Source organism: Idiotropiscis lumnitzeri, chromosome 11 (assembly GCF_059441095.1).
Source record: "Idiotropiscis lumnitzeri isolate Australia: NSW breed Sydney's pygmy pipehorse chromosome 11, RoL_Ilum_1.0, whole genome shotgun sequence".
Lineage (NCBI taxonomy): Eukaryota > Metazoa > Chordata > Actinopteri > Syngnathiformes > Syngnathidae > Idiotropiscis > Idiotropiscis lumnitzeri.
In genome coordinates, this window is record NC_142401.1 from 20,263,655 (window position 1) to 20,286,614 (window position 22,960).

General features: G+C 42.5%; 1 protein-coding gene and 1 pseudogene across 4 annotated transcripts in view; both read left to right on the forward strand.

Moving 5' to 3' along the window:
* usp48 (ubiquitin specific peptidase 48) overlaps window positions 1-22,960 on the forward strand; it is a 42,587-nt gene that overhangs the window by 11,670 nt on the left and 7,957 nt on the right. For all 4 annotated transcript variants that reach the window (XR_015845752.1, XR_015845750.1, XR_015845751.1 and 1 more), the window contains 12 exons: window positions 1,081-1,260; window positions 1,382-1,519; window positions 2,852-3,001; window positions 3,402-3,602; window positions 3,704-3,815; window positions 6,377-6,519; window positions 12,130-12,204; window positions 12,307-12,431; window positions 15,286-15,408; window positions 15,478-15,539; window positions 17,934-18,044; window positions 18,530-18,660. Coding sequence is in view for 1 of the 4 variants with exons in the window: in XM_088308199.1 (XP_088164325.1) it covers window positions 1,081-1,260; window positions 1,382-1,519; window positions 2,852-3,001; window positions 3,402-3,602; window positions 3,704-3,815; window positions 6,377-6,519; window positions 12,130-12,204; window positions 12,307-12,431; window positions 15,286-15,408; window positions 15,478-15,539; window positions 17,934-18,044; window positions 18,530-18,660 (1,551 nt within the window). In the remaining 3 variants the exon portion in view is untranslated. The remainder of the gene's footprint in view (window positions 1-1,080; window positions 1,261-1,381; window positions 1,520-2,851; window positions 3,002-3,401; window positions 3,603-3,703; window positions 3,816-6,376; window positions 6,520-12,129; window positions 12,205-12,306; window positions 12,432-15,285; window positions 15,409-15,477; window positions 15,540-17,933; window positions 18,045-18,529; window positions 18,661-22,960) is intronic.
* On the forward strand, window positions 9,897-11,633 carry LOC148328142 (uncharacterized; annotated as a pseudogene).

The following is a 22,960-nucleotide window of genomic DNA, read 5'->3' on the forward strand; positions in this document are numbered from 1 at the left end:
AACAACACAGGAGGATTTCCAAGCATGGACGACCTGTGATTTTTTTATATATATATGTATATATATATATATATATATATTGTTATATATATATCTATATATATATATTGTTATATATATATATTGTTATATATATATATATATATATATATATATATATATATATATTGTGATATATATATCTATATATATATATATATATATTGTTATATATATATCTATATATATATATTGTTATATATATATATATATATAGTTATATATATATGTATGTATGTATCGTTCTGCCTTGGTTGTCTGAGAGTCTTCATCATTGTTATATATGATTTTCATGGGAACTTGCTGAACGATGATGACATGTCTTCTTGACCATGTATTAGTGGCATGCGCTACCTTGTGGCAGGATGAGGTATTACCTCTATATATCATACACAGTTCTCCCAACTATACCTTTGTGTGGGTTACGCATGGATTTACGGTTTAATGAATCACTATTATCACGATTAAGCTATTAATAAAAGATTAATCGGTTTTTAAACCGAGGTCTACTGAATATGAGACTGAAGGTGGAAACCCCCTGAAACAAACAGAAATTGAAAGCGGCTGCAATAAATGCCTGGATAACCATTTAAAATGAAGTCTGATGAAGTCAATGGGTTGCAAGCTTGATTTAGTTGTTGCAAGTTTGGCTTATGCCACCAAATATTAAAAGTTGTCCTCTTCATTAATGTTCAACATTTTTGCTCACTATAAAACTGGGTGGATTCAAACTAAAGGTGCTTTGTCCTCCATTGTTTAACACATGTACATGTAAATACCCATGAAATCAAAGCTGGACTTGTGAGCTTTTGTCTCATTCATCTTTTGAGCTGAACCCGAAATGCCTTCAGCACAATAAAAACCAAGGACTTGATCTTGCCATTCTAATTATTTTGGGTGGGACTGTATATTTCTATATTTTGTGAATACACTTAAATTGTGGACTACGTGTCAAATATGGATTTATTTCAAGTAGATTTTGTGTTTGTATTGTCCAAATATATCTAAACCAGACTGTATGCTTTGTGGTTGCATTTCTAGATCAGAAGTGTTTGTATGAACTGAGTGCAGTGCTGATCCATCGTGGAATTAGTGCCTACTCAGGACATTATATTGCCCATGTGAAAGATGCTCATACCAGCGACTGGTACAAATTCAATGATGAAGAAATTGAACGGATGGAAGGCAAGAAGCTGCAGTTGGGTACGGAAGAAGATATTGGTAAGCGGCACTACAAGGATACATACATCATAGTAGTTCCCAAACAGTAGCCTTTTTTGTTTAATATCTCTGGAAGAAATTGTATTGTACTGTATTTGCTACCTCCGTGGTCCAATTTCAGCTGAAACAGTGAAGTCTCAGACGCGAAAACCCAAGTGCAGTAAAGGCTACCACTGCTCCAGAAATGCCTACATGTTGGTGTATAAGATCCAGGGCGAGGAGACCATAGATCCTTCTACAACCATTGTTCAAGTGCCTGGTGGGTTGATTTTATTTTATTTTTTTAAATGATTTTTGTTTTTTTGCATCATTGAATGAGAAACCATGAGTTTGAGAATCCTGCTTAATGTGCAGCTCAAACTACACAACCTTTTTGTCATTTGCTACGGCCACTCTGTCAGATCCCTTCTGTGTCTCTGAGCGAGTGGCCACACAAGTCGTAACGCCGACCAAACACCATCCGATTATCTTGTGCTGCCGCCAAGGGCACGGTCTGTCGGCACAGGTTGTCGATAGTTTGCAACGGCAGGAATACGTGATACAAATGCAGAAAAAAATGCAACTTCCGATTTTACCTTTTAGATGCAAAGGAGCACAGTGATGACTCAGGTGCAGACGATTTAACTACTTGAATACCAGTTGGCACGCTTTCACTGGCTCAAAATCGAGTGGTTGAAGCGGCTGCACCAAAGCAGTTGCTGTACTGTACTTTGCGTCACGGGTTTAAGTATCGCTTTAATATCTTTCATTCGTTCGTTTTTTTTTTTTTTTTTAAACAAAACTAAAATATGAAAATATCACTTGTTTTCTCAATCACACTTCCCAAAACAAAATTGAAAGTCATTTTTTGAGTTCTGATTTTGTGTACAAATGGAAATGGAAAAAAAACAAATATGGGGAGATTCAGAGGTTTCCTTCAATTCAGATATTGTCAGCTGTCGATTAAGTCCACACTATTTTAATATTCAAAAGCAAAGGTGTAAATACTGTTAAAAAGGGAAAGGCACGGCTGTTGGTACTAATGCTACTCCTTCCGACCCCTCGGGCAGCCACTTGAAGCCTTCACCCCGCAGGCAGGCCCACGACCGCCGTGCTGGCTGACTACCGAGTCAACCCTGCACTACGAATCTCATTTAATTCAATGACAGCCAGGTGTGAGCGTGATTTTGTTCTTTTTTCAATACTTCAATACTGTTTTAATAAGTATGCGTCTGCCGGACCGTCTTCACAAGTTCCTTTTCAGTAGTTGTTTTGGTCACGCGGGCTTTGCACATTCGGTCTCGATGCTTTTGGATACAAAAACAGGAGCAGATTCTCGAATGGACTGCTTGTCTATGAGTGCTAATGTGGGACATTTTGGATATAGTCCGATACAATCCGAGAAAGTCCGATAAAATGTCACACCACGCGGGGTAAAACGCGTCAGTGCAACTCAAAATCAGCCACGGCACACAAGGCTAACTGCGTCACGTCTGTTGTGTCAAACTCGGGTTACATTCGTGGTGGCATTAGTTAGAAACATGCAACTTGCTGTCAACATCAGTCTGCTGTCCCGTCTGAGGTTTGTTTCACCCTTTTCCCAACTCCCAAGAGTTCCTTCAGAGGTTGGTGGACCAAGACAACCATAAATTTGAGGAGTGGTGCAATGAAATGTCAGACATGAGGAAGCAGAGTGTGGATAAGGGCAAAGCGAAGCATGAAGAAGTAAAGGAGCTGTATGAGCTGTTACCTGCAAGAGACGGTCAGTAACCACATTTCCTGACCTCCTTGGCTACATGTAAGGCAATTGTTAGGTCTATACTGTGTAAAGGTGCAATATTTGGATTTTGTGCAGGAGAATTTACCCCTAATTTTATTTTCTCTGCACTGCACACATTTGCATGTTGTAATCTAACATATCTGTTGTGCAAGTGGGTATGATTAGGTAAAGACATCCACCACATATAAGATGTCATTGGATGTGAGATTTCCTAAAAGTAAAGGTTTCATAAGCCATTTAAAATTTGGGGGAAGGGAGCCCTTTAGGTATAACATCTACTAAGTGGTGACCAATTTGAGAAAATAATGCGATTTCAACTGCCAAAATTAAGATGGCATGTTTACAATTGTTTGTCTGATGTTTTCTTGTGTCTTGCTCATAGGGGAGCCTTACGAATTTATACCTCTGGATTGGTTGAAGAAGTGGTTGGATGACTCTACTGCCACAAAGAAAATCAACAACTCTCTTTTTTTATGTTCTCACGGGAAACTACATCCAGACAAAGTAGGAGATGTAAAGAGGGTTTCTCAGGCAGCTGGGCAAGTCCTGTATGAGCGCTATGGTGGAGGGCCAAGGCTGGATGGTAAGAAAAAGACAAACTGGATTCATGTTGGGAACATCAACAAATTATGTATTCACGTGAGAAATGTGTATGCATAACTCAGAACCTCTCCTAAACTGCAGAGTCCACTTTATGCCGAGAGTGTGTGAGACAGCGATGCAGGGTACTACGTCTGAAGAATCAACTTCATGAAGACTATAAGGAGGTCTCCAATCTGGTCAAACGTACTATCAGGTAATCATATAAGGAATTATTATTTAAGTGCTCATTTTATGAATGAGTTACGTTCCTACAGTGGCGATGGAACCTGAATTTCCTTGTAAATCGGAATTAACCCTTCAAAACATGCTAACTCTCTAAGGAGGCCGGCGTTTGCCACGGTGTTGTAAAAAAAAATCAGTTTTTTAAATATGCCTCATTGTAATGTCAGCTCACCTGTAATTATATATTAGGGCTGGGCAATATGAGCTAAAATCATTATCGTGATAAATTGAGCAATTTTACCTCGATAGCAATAAATGCACGATAAATTTCCGCCCGTGGACCAAATTCAAAATAAATGCAGGAAATGCATATTAACTGTTTTTTTTATTGACCAACTGGTACACATTACTTTCAATGAAAAATAAAAGTACATATATATATATATATGTATATATAAATATGTATATATATATACATATATACATGTGTATATATATATATATGTATATATATATGTATATACAGTGAACCCCGGTTATCGCGGTTAATGGGGACCGAGACCACCCGCGAAAACTGAAAATCCGCGAAGTAGCGTCGCACCTTAAAAAAAAAAAAAAAAAAAAACACCGTATATATATACTTCGCACCTATATATTTATATATATATATATATATAAATATATATAGGTGCGAAGTAGCGGCACACCTTCAAAAATGCTTAAAAAAAAAAATATATATATATATATATATATATATATGGGTAGAGAGAGAGAGAGTGAAATTCATGTTATAACAAAAAAAAACCAAATTATTATTAAAACTTGTGTTTTTATTCCCCAGCCATTATTTTTGTATTTATTCAATTACTTCTTTTTGTATTCATTTAATTACTTCGACTTTTACCTGCTGGTACGCCGTCCGGTGTGCCCTGTGAATGTTATGATCCTCCAGCAGAGCTGGAGGATTGAACAGGACTCTCCAAACGCAGACACGGGAAAAAAGGTGGTGATACAAAGATAGTGTAGCGACTTTGTAAATGGTTCAAGGGTTCTGTGTTTTCTTCTTTTCTGTGGAGGCTGTGAAGGCAGCAGGGGAGTGAACGTTATGTTGTTGTCGTTGTGTTGCTCTCTCTCTCTGATCGGCGTGGTTGCGGCCAACAGCAGCCGTTTTTGGCTTAATAATAAAAGCGTTCGCTGATGGACAAATTGGCCTGATTTATTATACAACGTTACAATATTTATTATAATCACAATATAGTCAGTGTAATCAACGCGTCTCGCAGCAGCTGACGGCATGGCGCGAGACTATCGCTGGAGGAACGCCCACACAGCTGAAAAAACAAAAACACACGCGGCATGACAGGCACGGATCATGACAGTGAAATGAAAGGTGGCATTCTTCATTTATTTGTTTATTCATTCATAACTGACAGCCTCGCGCTCCGCCCGTGCCCGGGGAAGGTGCTCCTCTTCGGCTTACTGTGACGCGAGCATGCCCTCCTCCTCGGCAGCTCCCATTCGGTTAAACTTAGGGGCCGTTTGGCACCGCCCGTGCCCGGGGAAGGTGCTCATCTACGGTTTAACTGCCACGCACGCCGGCCGGAGCTCTGATACGGTCCGAACCGCGCGAAACGTCGCCACCAATCGTGTCCGGGGGAACCTGCTCTTCTTCGTCACTCTCTTCTTCGTCCACTCTCCTCTTCGGCGCACGCCGGCCGTCTAACCGCTTCAGCGCCCCCTTGTGCCGCTCGGCGTAACTACAATGCCCCCGAATATTTTTTAGACCCGCGAAGCACTGAAGCCGCGAAAGGCGAACCACGAAGTAGCGGGGTTTCACTGTATATGTATATATATATGTATATGTATATATATATGTATATGTATATATATATGTATATATATATATATGTATATATATATGGATATGTATGTGTATATATATTCGATCCCGGCTCCGGCCATCCTGTGTGGAGTTTGCATGTTCTCCCCGTGCTTGTGTGGGTTTCCTCCGGGTACTCCGGTTTCCTCCCACATTCCAAAAACATGCATTGTAGGCCGATTGAACACTCTAAATTGCCCCTAGGTATGAGTGTGAGCGGATGGTTGTTCGTCTCTGTGTGCCCTGCAATTGGCTGGCAACCAGTTCAGGGTGTCCCCCGCCTACTGCCCGAAGATAGCTGGGATAGGCTCCAGCACCCCCCGCGACCCTAGTGAGGAGAAGCGGTATAGATGATGGATGGATATGTATGTATATATATATGTATGTATGATGTATATGTATATATATATATGTATGTATATATATATATATATATATGTATACATATATATATATGTATGTATGTATGTATATATATATATATATATATATGTATACATATATATATGTATGTATATATTTATATATATGTATATATATATATATATATGTATATATACACATGTATATATGTGTGTGTGTATATGCATGAATATGTAACTAAGAATACATATAATCTTGGAGATCATATGTTGACTAAATCATTTATTGTTATACATTTTTGGGATTACCTTTTTTTTAATTTATCCTACGTGTTTGTCTATGTCTGTCAGTGGAGAAGGTTACTGGGTGGGCAAAGCCTCCTTACGCAGTTGGAGGCAGTTGGCTTTGGAGCAACTGGAGAAGGATGAACATGAAAGCGAACCAAGCAATGGTCAGAGCAACGGGAATGGATCACATTCTACCAACAGCCAAGGTAGGAACGTTTATTTTTCTTAACAAATGTGTGTGCGTGTGTGTATGTATGTATGTATGTATGTGTGTATGTATTACGAGTGTAAAGAAAACCCGATTTTGAACGGAAATTTGGTTTTGATTTAAACAATGCGTGTGCATTGGTGCACGAACAAACAAACCTGTATAAAAATAGCTTGAGCCGGCCGATGGACTGGTTAAACTGTGTTAAATCGGTTTAATGTTGCTGATACAACTGCAGAAGAAACGTTCCAGTCGCGATCGATTAAATGCCATGACAAATAAAAAATTACTTGAATGAATGAAAATATTCATAAACTAGCTTGTGACGACTGCATATCCCTCTTTAAAAGTCACGCGAGACTTGTCAATGTTGTGTCAGATAGCGCTTCAAGTTTGCGATGGAATGAGTGGGGTAATAGCAGATTCGGACGAGATTTACAACGCTCCAGTCAATTTAAAATCCGAAGTATGGAAGAATTAGGATTTCATAAAACGAATGGAGTTCTGGATAAAAGTGTCGCCATATGCAATGACAGAGGGGCTTACTGAAAACTATAGCGCTCACTAAAAAAAACAACGTTGTGAATTTAGAAATCAAATTTATCAATTCACTGCTTCATGATGTTATGATGTTAATTTTTAGTCTAATCAATGCATTGCTATCAGAACCAAGTAGCCTACCGAGTGTCACTGTCGCCATGGTCCGTCAAACGAAAGAGTGTCAGTGTGCGCGAGCAGAGACAAATGGCCGCAGATGTGTTCGTGTTTTGTTGTACAAGTGCGACTGACGGTGCGTGTGCGGCGCATGCGCCCCGCCGCTTGTTGCACTAGCATCGCGATTTTTGAACGACAGATTACATGTACAATGGGAAGGGATGCCATCAAATTTTAACGTCCGACGGACCACAGGCTGACAATTTTGTCCAGTCTCGTTTCGTCAACAAAATTTCTTTACGTCGCGTCATTTTTTTGTCATCAAAGAACCACGTTTACCTTGTCATCGTCTCGTTATCGTCATGAAAAAAAAGGGCGTTCACGAAATATTTTTATCATCGTCAGTCTTCTAACGTCAGCAAAATGGGTATCCATCACTACTGACAAAATGCCCACCTCTGCTGATGACTACATTGACTTAACAACATGAAATTGCACTCTTTATTCATGATTAACACAACATCCCAACTTCATTGGGATTTGATTATAATTAGCATGCATGGCTGACAGAATGTTTTGTGAACTGCAGTGAACTGCATCCATTTCAAACCCCTCAAATATTGAGATGCAATTACACTAAGTATGGTGTATATCCATCCATCCAACCATCCATTATCCGCCGCTTATCCGGGGTCGGGTCGCGGAGGCAGCAGCTTCAGCAGGGAAGCCCAGACTTCCCGCTCCCCAGCCACATCTTCCAGCTCTGCCGGAGGGATGCCAAGGCGTTCCCAGGCCAGCTGGGAGACGTAGTCTCTCCAGCGTGTCCTGGGTGGTCCTCTGGGCCTCCTGCCGGTGGGACATGCCCGGAACACCTCCCCAGGGAGGCGTCCAGGAGGCATCCTAAACAGATGCCCGAGCCTCCTGTTGGGTTTTACACTTTAAATGCACCAAAAGTTTACCAAATAGTTCGAATATATTATCTGACTCCATTAATGGTTAACCAAACACGACCTTCATTCATCCAACAATTATGCGCGCTCGTTTTTGAGAGAAAGATGACCAGGAAGCCGGCAACTTCACACGGGAGCGGATTTATTCCTAAGAGGAGATCTAATACAAATCTGGGGCTCGGGTCCCTAACATTACAGCTCTGCGCGTCCCTGTACCCAACAAAAGACGACGCCCCCCCGAGTTGCCCAGGATCAATTATACATTTCAGCAAACAAAACAAAGATAACCTACTATTCTACTATTGGCTATGTGTCATCTGCAGTTAACTTTAGCTTTCTCTTAGTGGACGTCTTCTGCCCGCAGGATGACGTGTCGGCTCGTCCAATCTCACACAGCAGCGCCTTGATGGCGGGAGGCCTGCGTCAGTACCCCCGTTATCAGAAGTGCGGCTCGTCCTGTACAAAAAATATCTGCCACCTACGCATTACACACAGCCTGCCCTGACCTTCCACTGCACATCGAATCAAAGCACAATCAGCAAATATCTTTATTGCATTAAACGGAATACATGTAACTTGTAGTCAATCGTATTAAATCCTTTATAGTCAAATGTATAAAATCCTTTACTCCTCATCTGGCTCCTCTCTACGTGGAGGAACAGCGGCTCGACACTGAGTCCCTCCCGGATGGCCGAGCTTCTCACCCTATCTCTAAGGGAGAGCCCAGACACCCTGCGGAGGAAACTCATTTCGGCCGCTTGTATCCGAGATCTTGTTCTTTCGGTCGCGACCCACAGCTCGTGACCATAGGTGAGGGTAGGAACGTAGATCGACCGGTAAATCGAGAGCTTCGCCTTTTGGCTCAGCTCCCTCTTCACCACGACAGACCGATACAGCGACCGCATCACAGCGGAGGCTGCACCGATCCGCCTGTCGATCTCTCGCTCCGTCCTCCCCTCACTCGTAAACAAGACCCCAAGATACTTAAACTCCTCCACTTGGTGGCAGGATCTCCTCCCCGACCTGGAGAGGGCACTCCACCCTTTTCCGACTGAGAACCATGGTCTCAGATTTAGAGGTGCTGATCTTCATCCCAACCGCTTCACACTCGGCTGCAAACCGCTCCAGTGAGAGTTGGAGATCACGGCCTGAGGAAGCCAACAGTACCACATCATCTGCGAAAAGCAGAGATGAAATACTGAGGTCACCAAACCGGATCCCCTCATCGCCCCGACTGCGCCTAGAAATTCTGTCCATAAAAGTTATGAACAGAATCGGCGACAAAGGGCAGCCTTGGCGGAGTCCAACCCTCACTGGAAACGAATCCGACTTATTGCCAGCAATGCAGACCAAACTCTGACATCGGTGGTACAGGGACCCAACTGCCCGTATCAAGGGGCTCTGTACCCTGTACTCCCGGAGCACGCTCCACAGAACTCCCCGTGGGACACGGTCGAACGCCTTCTCCAAGTCCACAAAACACATGTAGACTGGTTGGGCGAACTCCCATGCACCCTCAAGGACCCTGTAGAGAGTGTAGAGCTGGTCCACCGTTCCACGGCCAGGACGAAAACCACACTGCGCCTCTTGGAGCTGAGATTCAACCTCCCGACGGACCCTCCTCTCCAGTACCCCTGAGTAGACCTTACCAGGGAGGATGAGGAGTGTGATCCCTCTATAATTGGAACACACCCTCCGGTCCCCCTTCTTAAAAAGGGGGACCACCACCCCGGTCTGCCAATCCAGAGGCACTGTCCCCGATGTCCACGCAATGCTGTAGAGGCGTGTCAACCATGACAGCCCCACAACATCCAGAGCCCTAAGGAACTCCGGGCGGATCTCATCCACCCCCGTGGCCTGGCCACCGAGGAGCTTGTTAACCACCTCGGTTACTTCAGCCCCTGAGATAGATGAGTCCACCACGGAGTCCTCAGGCTCTGCTTCCTCAATGGAAGGCGTGTCGGTAGAATTGAGGAGGTCTTCGAAGTATTCTCCCCACCGACTCACAACGTCCCGAGTCAAGGTCAGCAGCACCCCATCTCCACTATAAATAGTGTTGATGGTGCACTGCTTCCCTCTCCTGAGACGACGGATGGTGGACCAGAATTTCTTCGATGCCGTCTGGAAGTCGTTTTCCATGGCCTCACCAAACTCCTCCTACGCCCGAGTTTTTGCTTCGGCAACCACCGAAGCCGTATTCCGCTTGGCCAGTCGGTACCTGTCAGCTGCCTCCGGAGTCCCACAGGCCAGAAAGGCCCGATAGGACTCTTTCTTCAGCCTGACAGCGTCCCTTACCGCCGGTGTCCACCAGCGGGTTCGGGGGTTGCCGCCACGACAGGCACCGACAACCTTGCGTCCACAGCTTCGATCGGCTGCCTCAACAATGGAGGCACGAAACATGGTCCACTCAGACTCAATGTCCCCCGCCTCCCCCGGTACGTGGGCGAAGTTCTGCCGGAGGTGGGAGTTGAAACTCTTTCTGACAGGGGATTCTGCCAAGCGTTCCCAGCAGACCCTCACAATACGCTTGGGTCTGCCGGGTCGGACCGGCATCTTCCCCCACCATCGGAGCCAACTCACCACCAGGTGGTGATCAGTTGTCAGCTCCGCCCCTGTCTTCACCCGAGTGTCCAAAACATGCGGCCGCAAATCCGATGACACGACTACAAAGTCGATCATCAAACTGCGGCCTTGGGTGTCCTGGTGCCAAGTGCACATATGGACACCCTTATGCTTGAACATGGTGTTCGTTATCGACAATCCATGACGAGCACAGAAGTCTAGTAACAGAACACCGCTCGGGTTCAGATTAGGGGGCCATTCCTCCCAATCACGCCCTTCCAGGTCTCACTGTCGTTACCCACGTGAGCATTGAAGTCCCCCAGCAGGACGAGGAAGTCTCCAGGGGGAACGCTCTCCAGCACACCCTCCAAAGACTCCAAAAAGGGTGGGTACTCTGAACTGCTGTTTGGTGTATAAGCACAAACAACAGTCAGCACCCGTCCCCCCACCTTGAGGCGGAGGGAGGCTACCCTCTCGTCTACCGGGGTGAACCCCAGTGTACAGGCGCCAAGCCGGGGGGTAATAAGTATGCCCACACCTGCTCGGCGTCTCTCACCTTGGGCAACTCCAGAGTGGAAGAGTGTCCAACCCCTCTCAAGAGGACTGGAACCAGAGCCTAAGCTGTGTGTGGAGGTGAGCCCGACTACTATCTAGTCGGAGTTTCCCTGCCTCGCACACCAGCTCAGACTCCTTCCCAGCCAGAGAGGTGACATTCCATGTCCCAAGAGCTAGTTTCTGTAGCCGGGGATCAGAGCGCCAAGGTCCCTGCCTCTTGCCGCTGCCCGACTTGCATTGCACCGAACCCCTTTGGCCCCTCCCACAGGTGGTGAGCCCATGTGCCTCTTCGGGCTGAGCCCGGCCGAGCCCCATGGGTGCAGGCCCGGCCACCAGGCTCACGCCAACGAGCCCCACCTCCAGGCCTGGCTCCAGAGGGGGGCCCCGGTGACTCGCGTCCGGGCAAGGGAAATCGTGGTCCATATATTGTGGTCATCATTGGGGTTCTTGTGAGCCATGCTTTGTCTGGACCCTCACCTAGGACCTGTTTGCCATGGGTGACCCTACCAGGGGCAAAAAAGCCCCCGACAACTTAGCTCCTAGGATCATTGGGACACGCAAACCCCTCCACCACGATAAGGTGACAGCTCATGGAGGGATTTGAAATGGGATTTGATTATAATTAGCATGCATGGCTGACAGAATGTTTTGTGAACTGCAGTGAACTGCATCCATTTCAAACCCCTCAAATATTGAGATGCAATTACACTAAGTATGGTGTATATATGTATGTATTATGGGACCGCAAAAAGTGAACTGCATTTTAGCGAGGTAAGAAACTACAAAACTTGAATCACAGATAGTGACATTAAGAAATCTGTCCGCAGTGTGACAGTATTGAATTCAGCCTGATTGCCAAACTGAATTGAGTAATTGTTTGCTTATAGATTGCAGCGCTGAGGGTTCAGAGGCTAATAAAGAGGAGATGAAGACGTTCAATGAGGACATTGTCTGCAGTCATGGTATGTTCATATAGCATGTAAAAATGACTCATGCACAAATTCCCAGCTTCTGTTTTTGTGATGTGGGGTTAATGATTGGCAATGGTTTTGTTGCTTCATCAGGAAGACTGAGTATCCTGGACACAGAACGTAAGCTGGTTTCTCCTGAAGTTTGGACCAAGCTTAGAGCATACTTCCCAAAAGCCCTTGAATTTACCCAAGACCAAAGTCCCTGTCCACAGTGTCTGGTAAGTGGACATTGGAGATATTTTCTAATACCTTTCTTTTTTATTCAAACACCAAGTGTGAAGTAAACTTGACCAACCGTATTTTGAGAAATAAATCAATTTTAAGAATACTCACGTTAGTTTTTTTTAATGCAAACATCCTAGATTTATAGTTACACTCGTAACAACACCCTAAACACGAAAATGCTTTTGTTCGGCAATCTGGTGGATAAGTTGGATTTTGGATGTAAAAAATGAGGCCAGAGTGTTACAGAAATCTGTGGAATAGAGATGTGATGGAAGAGTGTCAGCAGGTTTAGTGAATTTAGAAATGAGAGAAAATAGTGTTTTTGGGTTACCTTCATTGGAACTGATTAGACTGGAGTAATAGATAGATTTGGCTTTGGAAATTGAGTCCTTGTAATGGAGGAAGTCGGTAGTGTACATTTCTTTATGAATAGTGAGTCCAGTTTTTCTGTATAGTCTTTCGAGTTGACGGCCTTTTGATTTAAGTTGTCTGAGGGTGGGGGTAAACCAGGGTGAATTTTGGTTGAATGAGACAGTTCGGGTTTTGAGTGGGGCCAGGGTATTGAGAATGTTATGGAGGTTTGAGTTGTAGTGTGTCAAAAACTCATCTGTTGTAGAAAGACAATCAGTGCTCGGCATGTTGTTGATAAGTGATACTAAATTGTCCGGGTTAATGTCCTTGATTTTATGGAAATGTATAATGCGTTGTGGGTTGAATTTGAAAAAGAACAGATTAACACTGAATGAAAGCAATAGATGATCTGTGTATGGCAGAAGATCGGTTTTACAGTTTGTTGGTGACAATCCTAAACAGCAAATTAAATCCAGAATGTGTCCTTTACTGTGTGTGGGAAAGTTGACAAACTGTTGAAAACCAAAACTGTCCAGACAGGAGGTAAAGTCTTTGGTGAGTGAGTTATTGATATTGTCCATGTGGATATTAAAATCTCCTAAGAGAATCACATTAGGGGATAGTGTATACAGATGAGTGAGGCATGCAGTGATGTCAGTGATAAACTCCTTGTTTGGTTTTGGTGGTCGGTAATGAGTGGCAATCAGTGTGGGAGTTGATCCAGATAGCTGTATAACTGTAGCTTCAAACGATAAAAAAGTTGGCACATTTACGGGCGCAGAATCATCGCGAGGCCACCTCCACTCCCGGTAATGCGAGGTACAGCATGATAAACAAAGCCCGGTGGGGTAGCTTCGTTGAGAGTACCATAATCATTTGGTTGCTGCCATGTCTCAGTTAGACATAAAATGTCAAACTCACGGTCTGTCAGGAGGTCGTGAACGAAATGGCCCTTACTCGTAAGGGAGCGGATGTTCAGCAGGCCGATGTTGACAGCAGTGCAGCTGCTCGCGGCCGCGATGCTATCCGATCTCAAGACGCGGGTCAGCACAGAGGGATCCGCACTGCGTCCGGTGTTCTTCCGTGGGCGGCGAGCGTTGGACCAGAACGACCTGATGGAGCTGGAGTTGTCGTATTGGTAGTTTCGGCGTGAGCCCCGGTGAGTGCATCTTCGCCGGGGCACGTAGAGGATGTCCGGGTGTTGAAGCAGAGCAGGCGGTGGTGAGCCGTGTGGACGGCAGAAAGCAAGCCAGTCACAGCTGATCGACATAGCTGGGCTGGCTAGTGAAGCCGGGAAGCAGCAACCGGTAGCAGGTAAGCTAGCCGCGTTTTCTTGCTGGATTTTCTGGTTCGGGGTTTGCTGGCACGGACGACCTTCGGAACGTTTTGCTGATCTCTGTCTTGCGAGGCCGACGAGTCGACGCTGTGGAGTGGCACCCTGCCCGTCGTCCGGCGGCTCCACGCGTTGACTTTGGGTGGCGGAGCCTCGACGACTTTCTTAGCAGTCGCGTCGGCGTCGAGGCTCGGCTCGCAGTTGCCTTCTGACTTGAGCGCGGGTTCAGTTCAGGCGGAGGTGTAATGATATGGAGTCGAGAGAGCTAGAGCTGTAAACTTACCAACGATTACATGGGAAACCAACCCACTATAATGTGTGGTGTTAGTAGAATAATCTCACCATCATTTAAAGCACTGCAGAGCATCAAATTTAAAACAATAACGCAAAACTAATCACCCCAGCCAATATATCTTACCATTCTTCCAGTCTCTAAAAGTCTAGTCTCCACTCCATGTCTGGTGTTCTGCCAAAATGTATTCTTGAATGGACTGCTTGTCTATGAGTGCTAGTATCGGACATTTTGGATCTAGTCCGATAAAATCCAGGGAATAATACAGATATTACAGGTTTTTGGGCTGATATGCGAACTCGATCCCATAAACAATTTGGTATTGGGACACCCCTATTCAATATAGTGATATTTATATAGCAATATTTAATATGTAGCTAAAGAAATTACATTTTTATTGTCTCATGAAAGAAGGGCTTTTTTTTTTCATTTGGAAAAATAAGCAATCTCATTGTATTTTGAGCTCATCAATCACAATGCCTCTGGAAACTGTTCACCTGTTAGATGGCGATTCAGGTAAAAAGCGCACTGTTCCCGAAGAAATTTACTGCACGTCTTCACGATATGCATATTGCATGGGCCATTATCGACGATATTATTTCGCTATATTGTGCAGCCCTAATGTGTATCATCAAATTTAGAAGTAAAAGGAAAACAATAGAACCTAAGATTTGAGTGTGTGATAAAAAGCAATTGGCACTGATTTGGTGTATTGGGTCTTATAATATAAATGCAAATACATATGATGACAGGAATGTGTGTCTGTTTAAACCAAAGACTCAGACTCAGGTGCCAAAGAAAATGTGATCGGGACTGCCCGTGTATACGTGAAGTGAAGCAGAATCCAAACATTTCGTCCTTGTGTGTCCAGACACTGGAACAGGAAGAAAAAGACAATGAAGCTGTGAGTAAAATGATGGCTCTGGACCAGAAGAACCAACTACTCAACCTCTTCCATGAGAAGAACCGGCCAACCCTGACCAAGTGGCCCCAGGTAACAACATCAAACACTTTCAGTGTGCTGGACTTTGATTAATAAACCCTTTGTGCTTTATTATTCCAGGACACAGACGTGCTCTATGTTGTCCCTCTGTTTTTTGTGGATGAGTGGAGAAAATTTATCAGGTATTTTTTTTTCTAACAACAAAACAAACACATTTGTATTTTTGTGTCTATCTTCAATGTTGTTACAATTCCAAAATGTTCACTTCGATATGATACTTGCATAAAATATCTCAATACCGGTACTGAAACAAAACCACGCAATAAAATTAAATCAGCAATAAAAAGCAGTGGAATCACGGCTCATCGCTCGATTTAAAAAAAATATTTGTATTAATTCAAACGAGGACTATAAGGACAAGGAATGGAATACCTTTGATATTATAAAAAGCGCATTTTGAACAGTTTTGAACACTTGAGAACAATTGAGGAAAATTCTTTTTGAGGGGTTGTCAACCCACCCCCAAAAAACGCCTTCACTAGTCAAAACATGGCATTTTGATTAATATTGTGTTTGTGGATTCTGAGTTAAGCAACAAAAGTGTTGCTTTCGTCAACGATGACAAAAATATAACGCCCCTTTTTTTTCATGACGATAGCGAGACGGTGACGAGCTAACATGAATTTTGGTAGACGAGACGTGACGAAATTGTTAGCGTGTGGTCTGTCAGACGCTCAAAATTTATGACATCCCTTCTGAATGTACGCGTAATCTGTCTTTCAAAAAAGTGCAATGCTGGTGCAACCTATCCTCGTTTGGGCACGCCCACCACCGGGACAACACGCAGGGCGCATGCGCTCTGCACACATCGTAGAACACACTAGCACAAGACAAACATATCTGGGGTTATTCGTCTCTGCTCACACCCACTGACACACTTTCGTTTGACTGACCATGGCGACAATGATACTCGCGAGGCTACTTCGCTCTGATAACTGCAGGCTGGTACAAGTAAACAAGTTGATAGAGTTAGTACTTGTGCTACTGTATTATAGAACAAGTCTACTAGAAGTCATTGTTGTTAATATGTTTTGATTTTATGTTGCTTTAAGCGAAATAAAGCCACAACAGTTGCCAAATAAAAATTGGTTCCCGGATTATTTTGGAGCAATGAGCATTGATTCCACTGTTACCACTTTTATCTGTTTGTAATGCACAATCCTTTGTAGTCCATCAGAAATCTTGTATGCCTATTTTTTAACTCAAACAGACTAAAAACGTTTTTAGTTTTGGTTGAATAAATTTACAAAAAATAGATTTTTTTTGTGTGTGTTTCCGTCGACCTTTTTTTTTATAACCTTTAAATGTTACTAATTTGACTGCAGTGTCAACTTTCCACCTATAGAGGGTACTAAAAAATTCTTGAGTAGTTTATATCGAGTATGATAGACTCGTATGGCCTGGAAATGTCTGGAGTCTGGTGTACATGAAGACGTTTTTTCTGTCATTCTAATTGAAATCATTCCAAATGAAGGTTTCTGGTCACCTTTTTTCGTGTTGTGATTTATTGCCGTTTACATGCCACACTGCATTTATCAGATCAGTCGTGTTACAGCTTTTGACACACGGAGATCGAGCCTGTGATTTATTTTTTATGCCTCTTATTTAGATCTACGTGTGCAAAAATATGTAGCTTACTTTGCAGAGGTGGACATTCCATCAGTACTGACGTGAGGTCCAGCAGTCTGTTTTGCAGACGATTGACAAGAAACGAAAAAAAATAGATGGACTAAGCACTGACTGAAGTTGGTTTTCATCCGTCAGTATAATCATCGGTAACCGGGTCTTGTACTGGCAGATCTCTCAGTCTGTCACTGAAGATTGCTCGTTTTGCTGACGACTGACAGAAACGAGCCCGCCTGTCTCATGTGTTTGTTCGTGGGACTTTCTTCATTGGACTGTGTTATATATGAGAGTCAGTGCTCGTGTATTCAACAGCATCTCTGCGGGTACTGTGATGGCCCGCCATGAATGGCTAAGGAGGTGGAACTAGATGAAGTCATTTGAATTTGCAAAGTCAAATGGAGACCCGCCACGTTAATGTAAACAAAAAAAAAAACTCGCGTGATTAACTCAAATTATTTGCCATTGTCCTCCAATTCGAACAATAAAGAAACCAATCTGTTGCCATGGTCGGCCTTTGAGCAGGAGTGGGCAAACTTTTTGATTGGCGGTCCACAATGGGTTCTAAAATTTGACAGAGGGGCCAGACCAGCATCAGATGGATGGAGTGTTTTGGTAACTTCACCTCATCGGGAAAAAAATGAAAGTGAACAAAAGCATTACAACAAAATATGTCTTTGACACACCACAGTATTTAGAAAATGAAACATTAACAAGGTTTATTCATTTAATTGTTTTGGGGCGGGCCGGAATAAAACGTTTATCAGGCCGCATGTAGCCCCCGGGCCGTAGTTTGCCCATGCCTGCCTTAGAGTAACTACGCTCCAACTCTGCACACAGAAGGTGGAACGCCTGTCAGGTTAAATCCTTTCTTCCTTCCTTCTCTCTGACAGAAGACCCACTAAATCCTCCCCAGTGTCCAGTGTGGGCAACAGCCTCCTAATCTGTCCACATGGAGGCTTCATGTTCACCTACGACTCCCTGATAAACGGAGATGCACAACAGTGAGTTTAAATAACACAATTGACTTATATGAAACAAATATTTTGAGCAAATCTGTAGACAAAAACTGGTGCATTGACAGATTTAAAAATAATCACAATCTGAATTATCTCAATTTAGATTTTTTTTTTAAATACTACCTAGGTTGCCTTCATATGTGGTCCTTGATCTGCTATGTATAGCTTTTCACCTATGTATAGATTTATTTAATTTTTTTATCAATGCAACTACCGCAGTCTGAATGGTTAGGTTGGGTCATCATGCAGTCTGCGCAGGCGGGACACAGACTGCTTGGGCGGCATATAGATTGTTTGATTGTCCCTGAATTGGCAAAGTTGTTTTGAATAAAGATACTAGCTTTATAGTCAACTTTAATTTAATCCCACTTCAAACCATGAAGGTGACATTTTTTTCACCATGCAGACGGCAATGACGTGACGCAATCTTTACTTTTATCTTTACATGCTGTTTGGTTTGTCCTGCACAGCGTTGCTCTGCTCTGGCCCAGTGAATGGGAGGTAATCAGCAAACTCTTCATTGTGGACCATCCCATCTCCATCCACTGCTGCAAACAGACCACAGCCACGGGTCCCACCACTCAATACACCACTCAGCCAGGTAAGTGTACAAAATTTGGAAAGTGTTTCAAAGAAACAATTTTTGTTGTGATTACGTTTCAGAGAGCAACATGTCATGCACCTACTGCATCATAATGTAGGAACAAGCTCTGTGTCTTCAAATCATATTATATATATAAAGGCAACACATATTTGTATATTTGTAGTTTTCTATAATCTATTGGGAATGTACATCCTCTTCCATTAGTATGGAAACAGTCTGGAAAATTAATTTATGATCATTTTGTATCAAGTGTATCATCGAGGGTGCTTGACTGTACTTTCAGGATAGGCAGAAAATAAACACTTTATCCCATTGTACAACTCCAAAATATTTTAAATTAAATCAATAAACTAAAACAAGTGTAGTTGCGGGTTTGGGTGCACTAATTTTCATCCTCCGCCACTTCTTTCAGACTTCTGCTTAAATCATCAGTCGTGTGACTTTCGAGCAGCCGTGTCGAATAACGTTTGCATTTGATGTCCCACTCGGCAGTGACAAGTGACATAACAGTCAGCTAGCGCAGCGGGGGCTGCTGACAAAGCCGGTGCTAATTTGACTCTTGTCTTGTTGTACGAATAAAGAATTGCACTATTCGTGAAATTGGTCCGCACAGGAACCTTTTAACTTTCCACTCATTTTCACATCGAAGTGATGTGGGTGTAAAAATGTTACCATGTTTGTTGTACTTCCACCAACGTACTTTAAGCCTTGTGTGACACTTGCGACCTGCTGTTGAAGTTGTAGTCCCCGACATGCTTTCCGTCTGGTGCATACTTGAAAACTAAATGACTTCCAAACGCCACACGTGAAGTTTGGTGGAGCTTCTTCCACTTCAGATATATGCTTGTAACTAGGGCTGGGCGATAAACTGAAAATTTACCATTAAAGAAATTTATTACAATGACCGACATCATTTTGCCCATGTCCGTAAATTCGGTGTTTAAAAAAAAAAAAGAAAAGTATTTTCTGTCTGCGGCAATGTTCATGCCCCTTTAAGACGGACAGCGCGTCTAGTCACGTGACTCCACCCATGTGAACAAGAATGAAAACAGACGACACGGTCGTAGCTGGCGATTCAAATCCAGAAGCGGCTGTCACGGCTAAAGACGAAGTAACGTTAGTTGAAGTTGTTTCTGTCGCGCTTATCCCGAAAAGAAATTCGACATATGTCATTTGGAAATGTTTTGGGTTCCATAAAGACGATGTTTGAGCAAAAGAACACGAACTGCAAAGTGCGTTGTAAGCACCTGAAACAAGCGCGTCCAACCTTTTCTTTTTCACCACCCACAACACAACCATGCTGTTGACTTGGAGCTTGTGCTAAAAGTTCAAAGTAAGAAGCAAGGTTCGACAAGTGACCGTAGCCCATTAACGGAGGCAGCACCATACGAGAGAACGTCTCAGAGGTGGACGCGATAGCCAAGCACATAGGTAAAGTGTTAGCTCCTCTAGTTACAGTGGAGCGCACAGGATTTAAACGCTTCATGAAAGTAGCCGACAAGAGGTACGAAAATATTTGTCGCAAACAGCACTTCCCGATATGGACAACATCGGGACGGGAGCTTAGACATGTCACGCATTTTGCGTCCCCATCCGACTTGTGGTCGAGTCACAACATGGATCCCTGATTGAGCCTGACTGTGCATTACATAGATGACAAGTGGCGACTGCGCATCAGAGTACTCGAGACGGCAGATTTTCCAGATGATGCACACTTGTTTATTTGGCTTGCATTGACATTTTTTTTCATTTTATTTAGCATTTTTTTTATTTGGTATTATTTATATTGTTTACAAGAGATCACACAAATCTAGGGCTTTGCACATATTACAGCATCTTGGCGCAATCTATTTGCAGAAAAAGAGCTGTAACCTTTTCCTCCTTTTCTTTGTGACATTGTTGAAGTCATGCAAAGCAAGCTATTTGGAATATTTATACAAATGATTTTTGTACTTTTATTTTTTATTGAAAGTAATGTGTACCAGTTGGTCAATAAAAAAAACAGTTAATATGCATTTCCTGCATTTATTTTGATTTTGGTCCACGGGAGGAATTTATTGTGCATTTATCGTTACCGAGGTAAAATTGCTCAATTTATCGCAATATTAATTTGTGGTCATATCGTCCAGCCCTACTTGTAACCATGTCGCAACCGCTAGCGAGCTTCTCATGCAGCTTGGGCCAAAATATGAATGTGGGAGGGGCAGTAACGTAAAGTGAATGGGTCTGCACTAGCCAATGTAGCATATTAAAAGGCGGAGTAAGACTGCGCTGCTGCTCATCATCATAACATTTTGCGTATTGTTTGATCCAGTGCGCACCGAACCGTGACCACTGTATCGAACGATAGATATATATATATATATATATATATATATATATATATATATATATATATATTTAGGGCTGTCAAAATGGTTTGATTTACTGAAAAAATAATTTGCATACTTTACAAATATTGTGCCATATTAGCTGCCTTTAACACGTCTCAGAATGTGTTCAAGTTACCACTGGGCCTTGCAAACCAACACTGCTGGAGTGTGGCGCTTGTGGGCAGTTTTGAGAAATGTTTCGAAAATAAATGTCTGCAAAGATGTCTCCGTTTAAATCGTGTTCAAGAATCCAAGAAAGCTATTAGAACAGTCTTTGAATTAAATATACTTCATATTTGGTGATTTTGCATCAAAGATATTATTCAAGTAAAATCTGTTATAAGCTTCGCAAAAAATAGTAGTGAAAAAATGTGATTAATCATGGAATTTTTTGTGATTAATTAGTTAAAGAAATTTATCACTTGACAGCGCTAATATATATATATTAATATATATATATATATATATTCTAGATATTTTTAGGGATTCAGTTTTTTTCTGTCTTATGGATGTTTAATATGCAGTTTTCGAATGCTGGAGGAAGCTTAAGCATCCACAATTCAAATCCCAAACACAATAAATGTGAGACAGATATACTAACCACTTTTGCACAATGCTGCAGAGGCGAACAGACAGACAGACATATGGATAGGCAGATAGTGGGGTAGTCGTTTTGATTTCTAATCCAATACCGATATTGCGACCTAGAGTAATGTCCCATATTGATAGCATCTAATACGACATCAGCAGGAATCATACATGCTGTAATTTATTTTTTTAGTTGCATTGTTAAAAGAAACTTCAAGATATACTATTAAAACTGAATAAAAATAGTCAGTAATGGTATGAGAATGTATGACCTATCTATTTCAAACATTTGGGTTACATAAATTCGACCTCAAACATGAGAATGTTCTGCACTTGAATAAAATAAATCAAATCAGGGCTCAAGACTATTTTTGTACTGGTTGTAAACGGGCAGCCCCTAATTTTTTACTTTGTTGTACCAGCTCTAAAGTTGCTAAATGTGCCAATTTGCAGAAATTTACCTCATTAAGTTTGTTAATTTTACTATTTTCAAAATTCTGTGAGGAACATTAGAGTAGGAATGTGCAGGGGAGTGTTTTACTGTAAATTCTGAAGTACTTAACCTGTCCAGGGCCATAAGCGTGCAACAAGTTTTGTTGTACATCGTAAACTTCTCTAGCTCCTTTACAGGAGTAGTTGTTTTCATCACGTGGTCTATGCACACTCGCTCTCGACGCTGCTGGATCCAAGGCCAGGAGTGGATTCTCGAATGGGACTGCTTGTGTTTGAGTGCTAATATCTGAGATTTTGGATGTAGTCCGATAAAATCAGATACTGTTTTTTTGGAGGGCTGATATCAGACCGCAATTCCAATATAAATATCGGATTGGGACACCCCAGTAAATGGATAACATACCGCATTTTCCGGACTATAAGCCACTACTTTTTATCCTAGATTTTGAACCATGTGGTTAATACAACGGTGCATCTTTTCTGTGGATTTTTCTTTCGCCGGTCGGGGCGCTTTATACCTCAGAAGATACACTAAATGAATCTTGATTTTTAAAAAATTTTTTTCTCTTGGGTTTGTTCTGTTTTAATTAGCAAAGTTGTTGCTGTGACAAAAGACAGTTTTAACAATCTCTTTATGTCCTTTATGTGGATTCACAGTACAAAAATCGTTCTGTACACACAAAAAACTGTTTTTTTTTCAACATAGAAAACTGCGGCTTTTAGTCTGATGCGGCTTGCATGTTTGTTTGTTTTTTGTTTTGTTTTTGTTTTTTTTGTTTTTTTTTTTTCAAAAAAAGCGTTTCTGTGGTTTATACACAAGTGCGTCTTATAGCCTGGAAAAAATGGTAATCTGGTGAGAGAAAATAGATTTGGAAGATTCATAA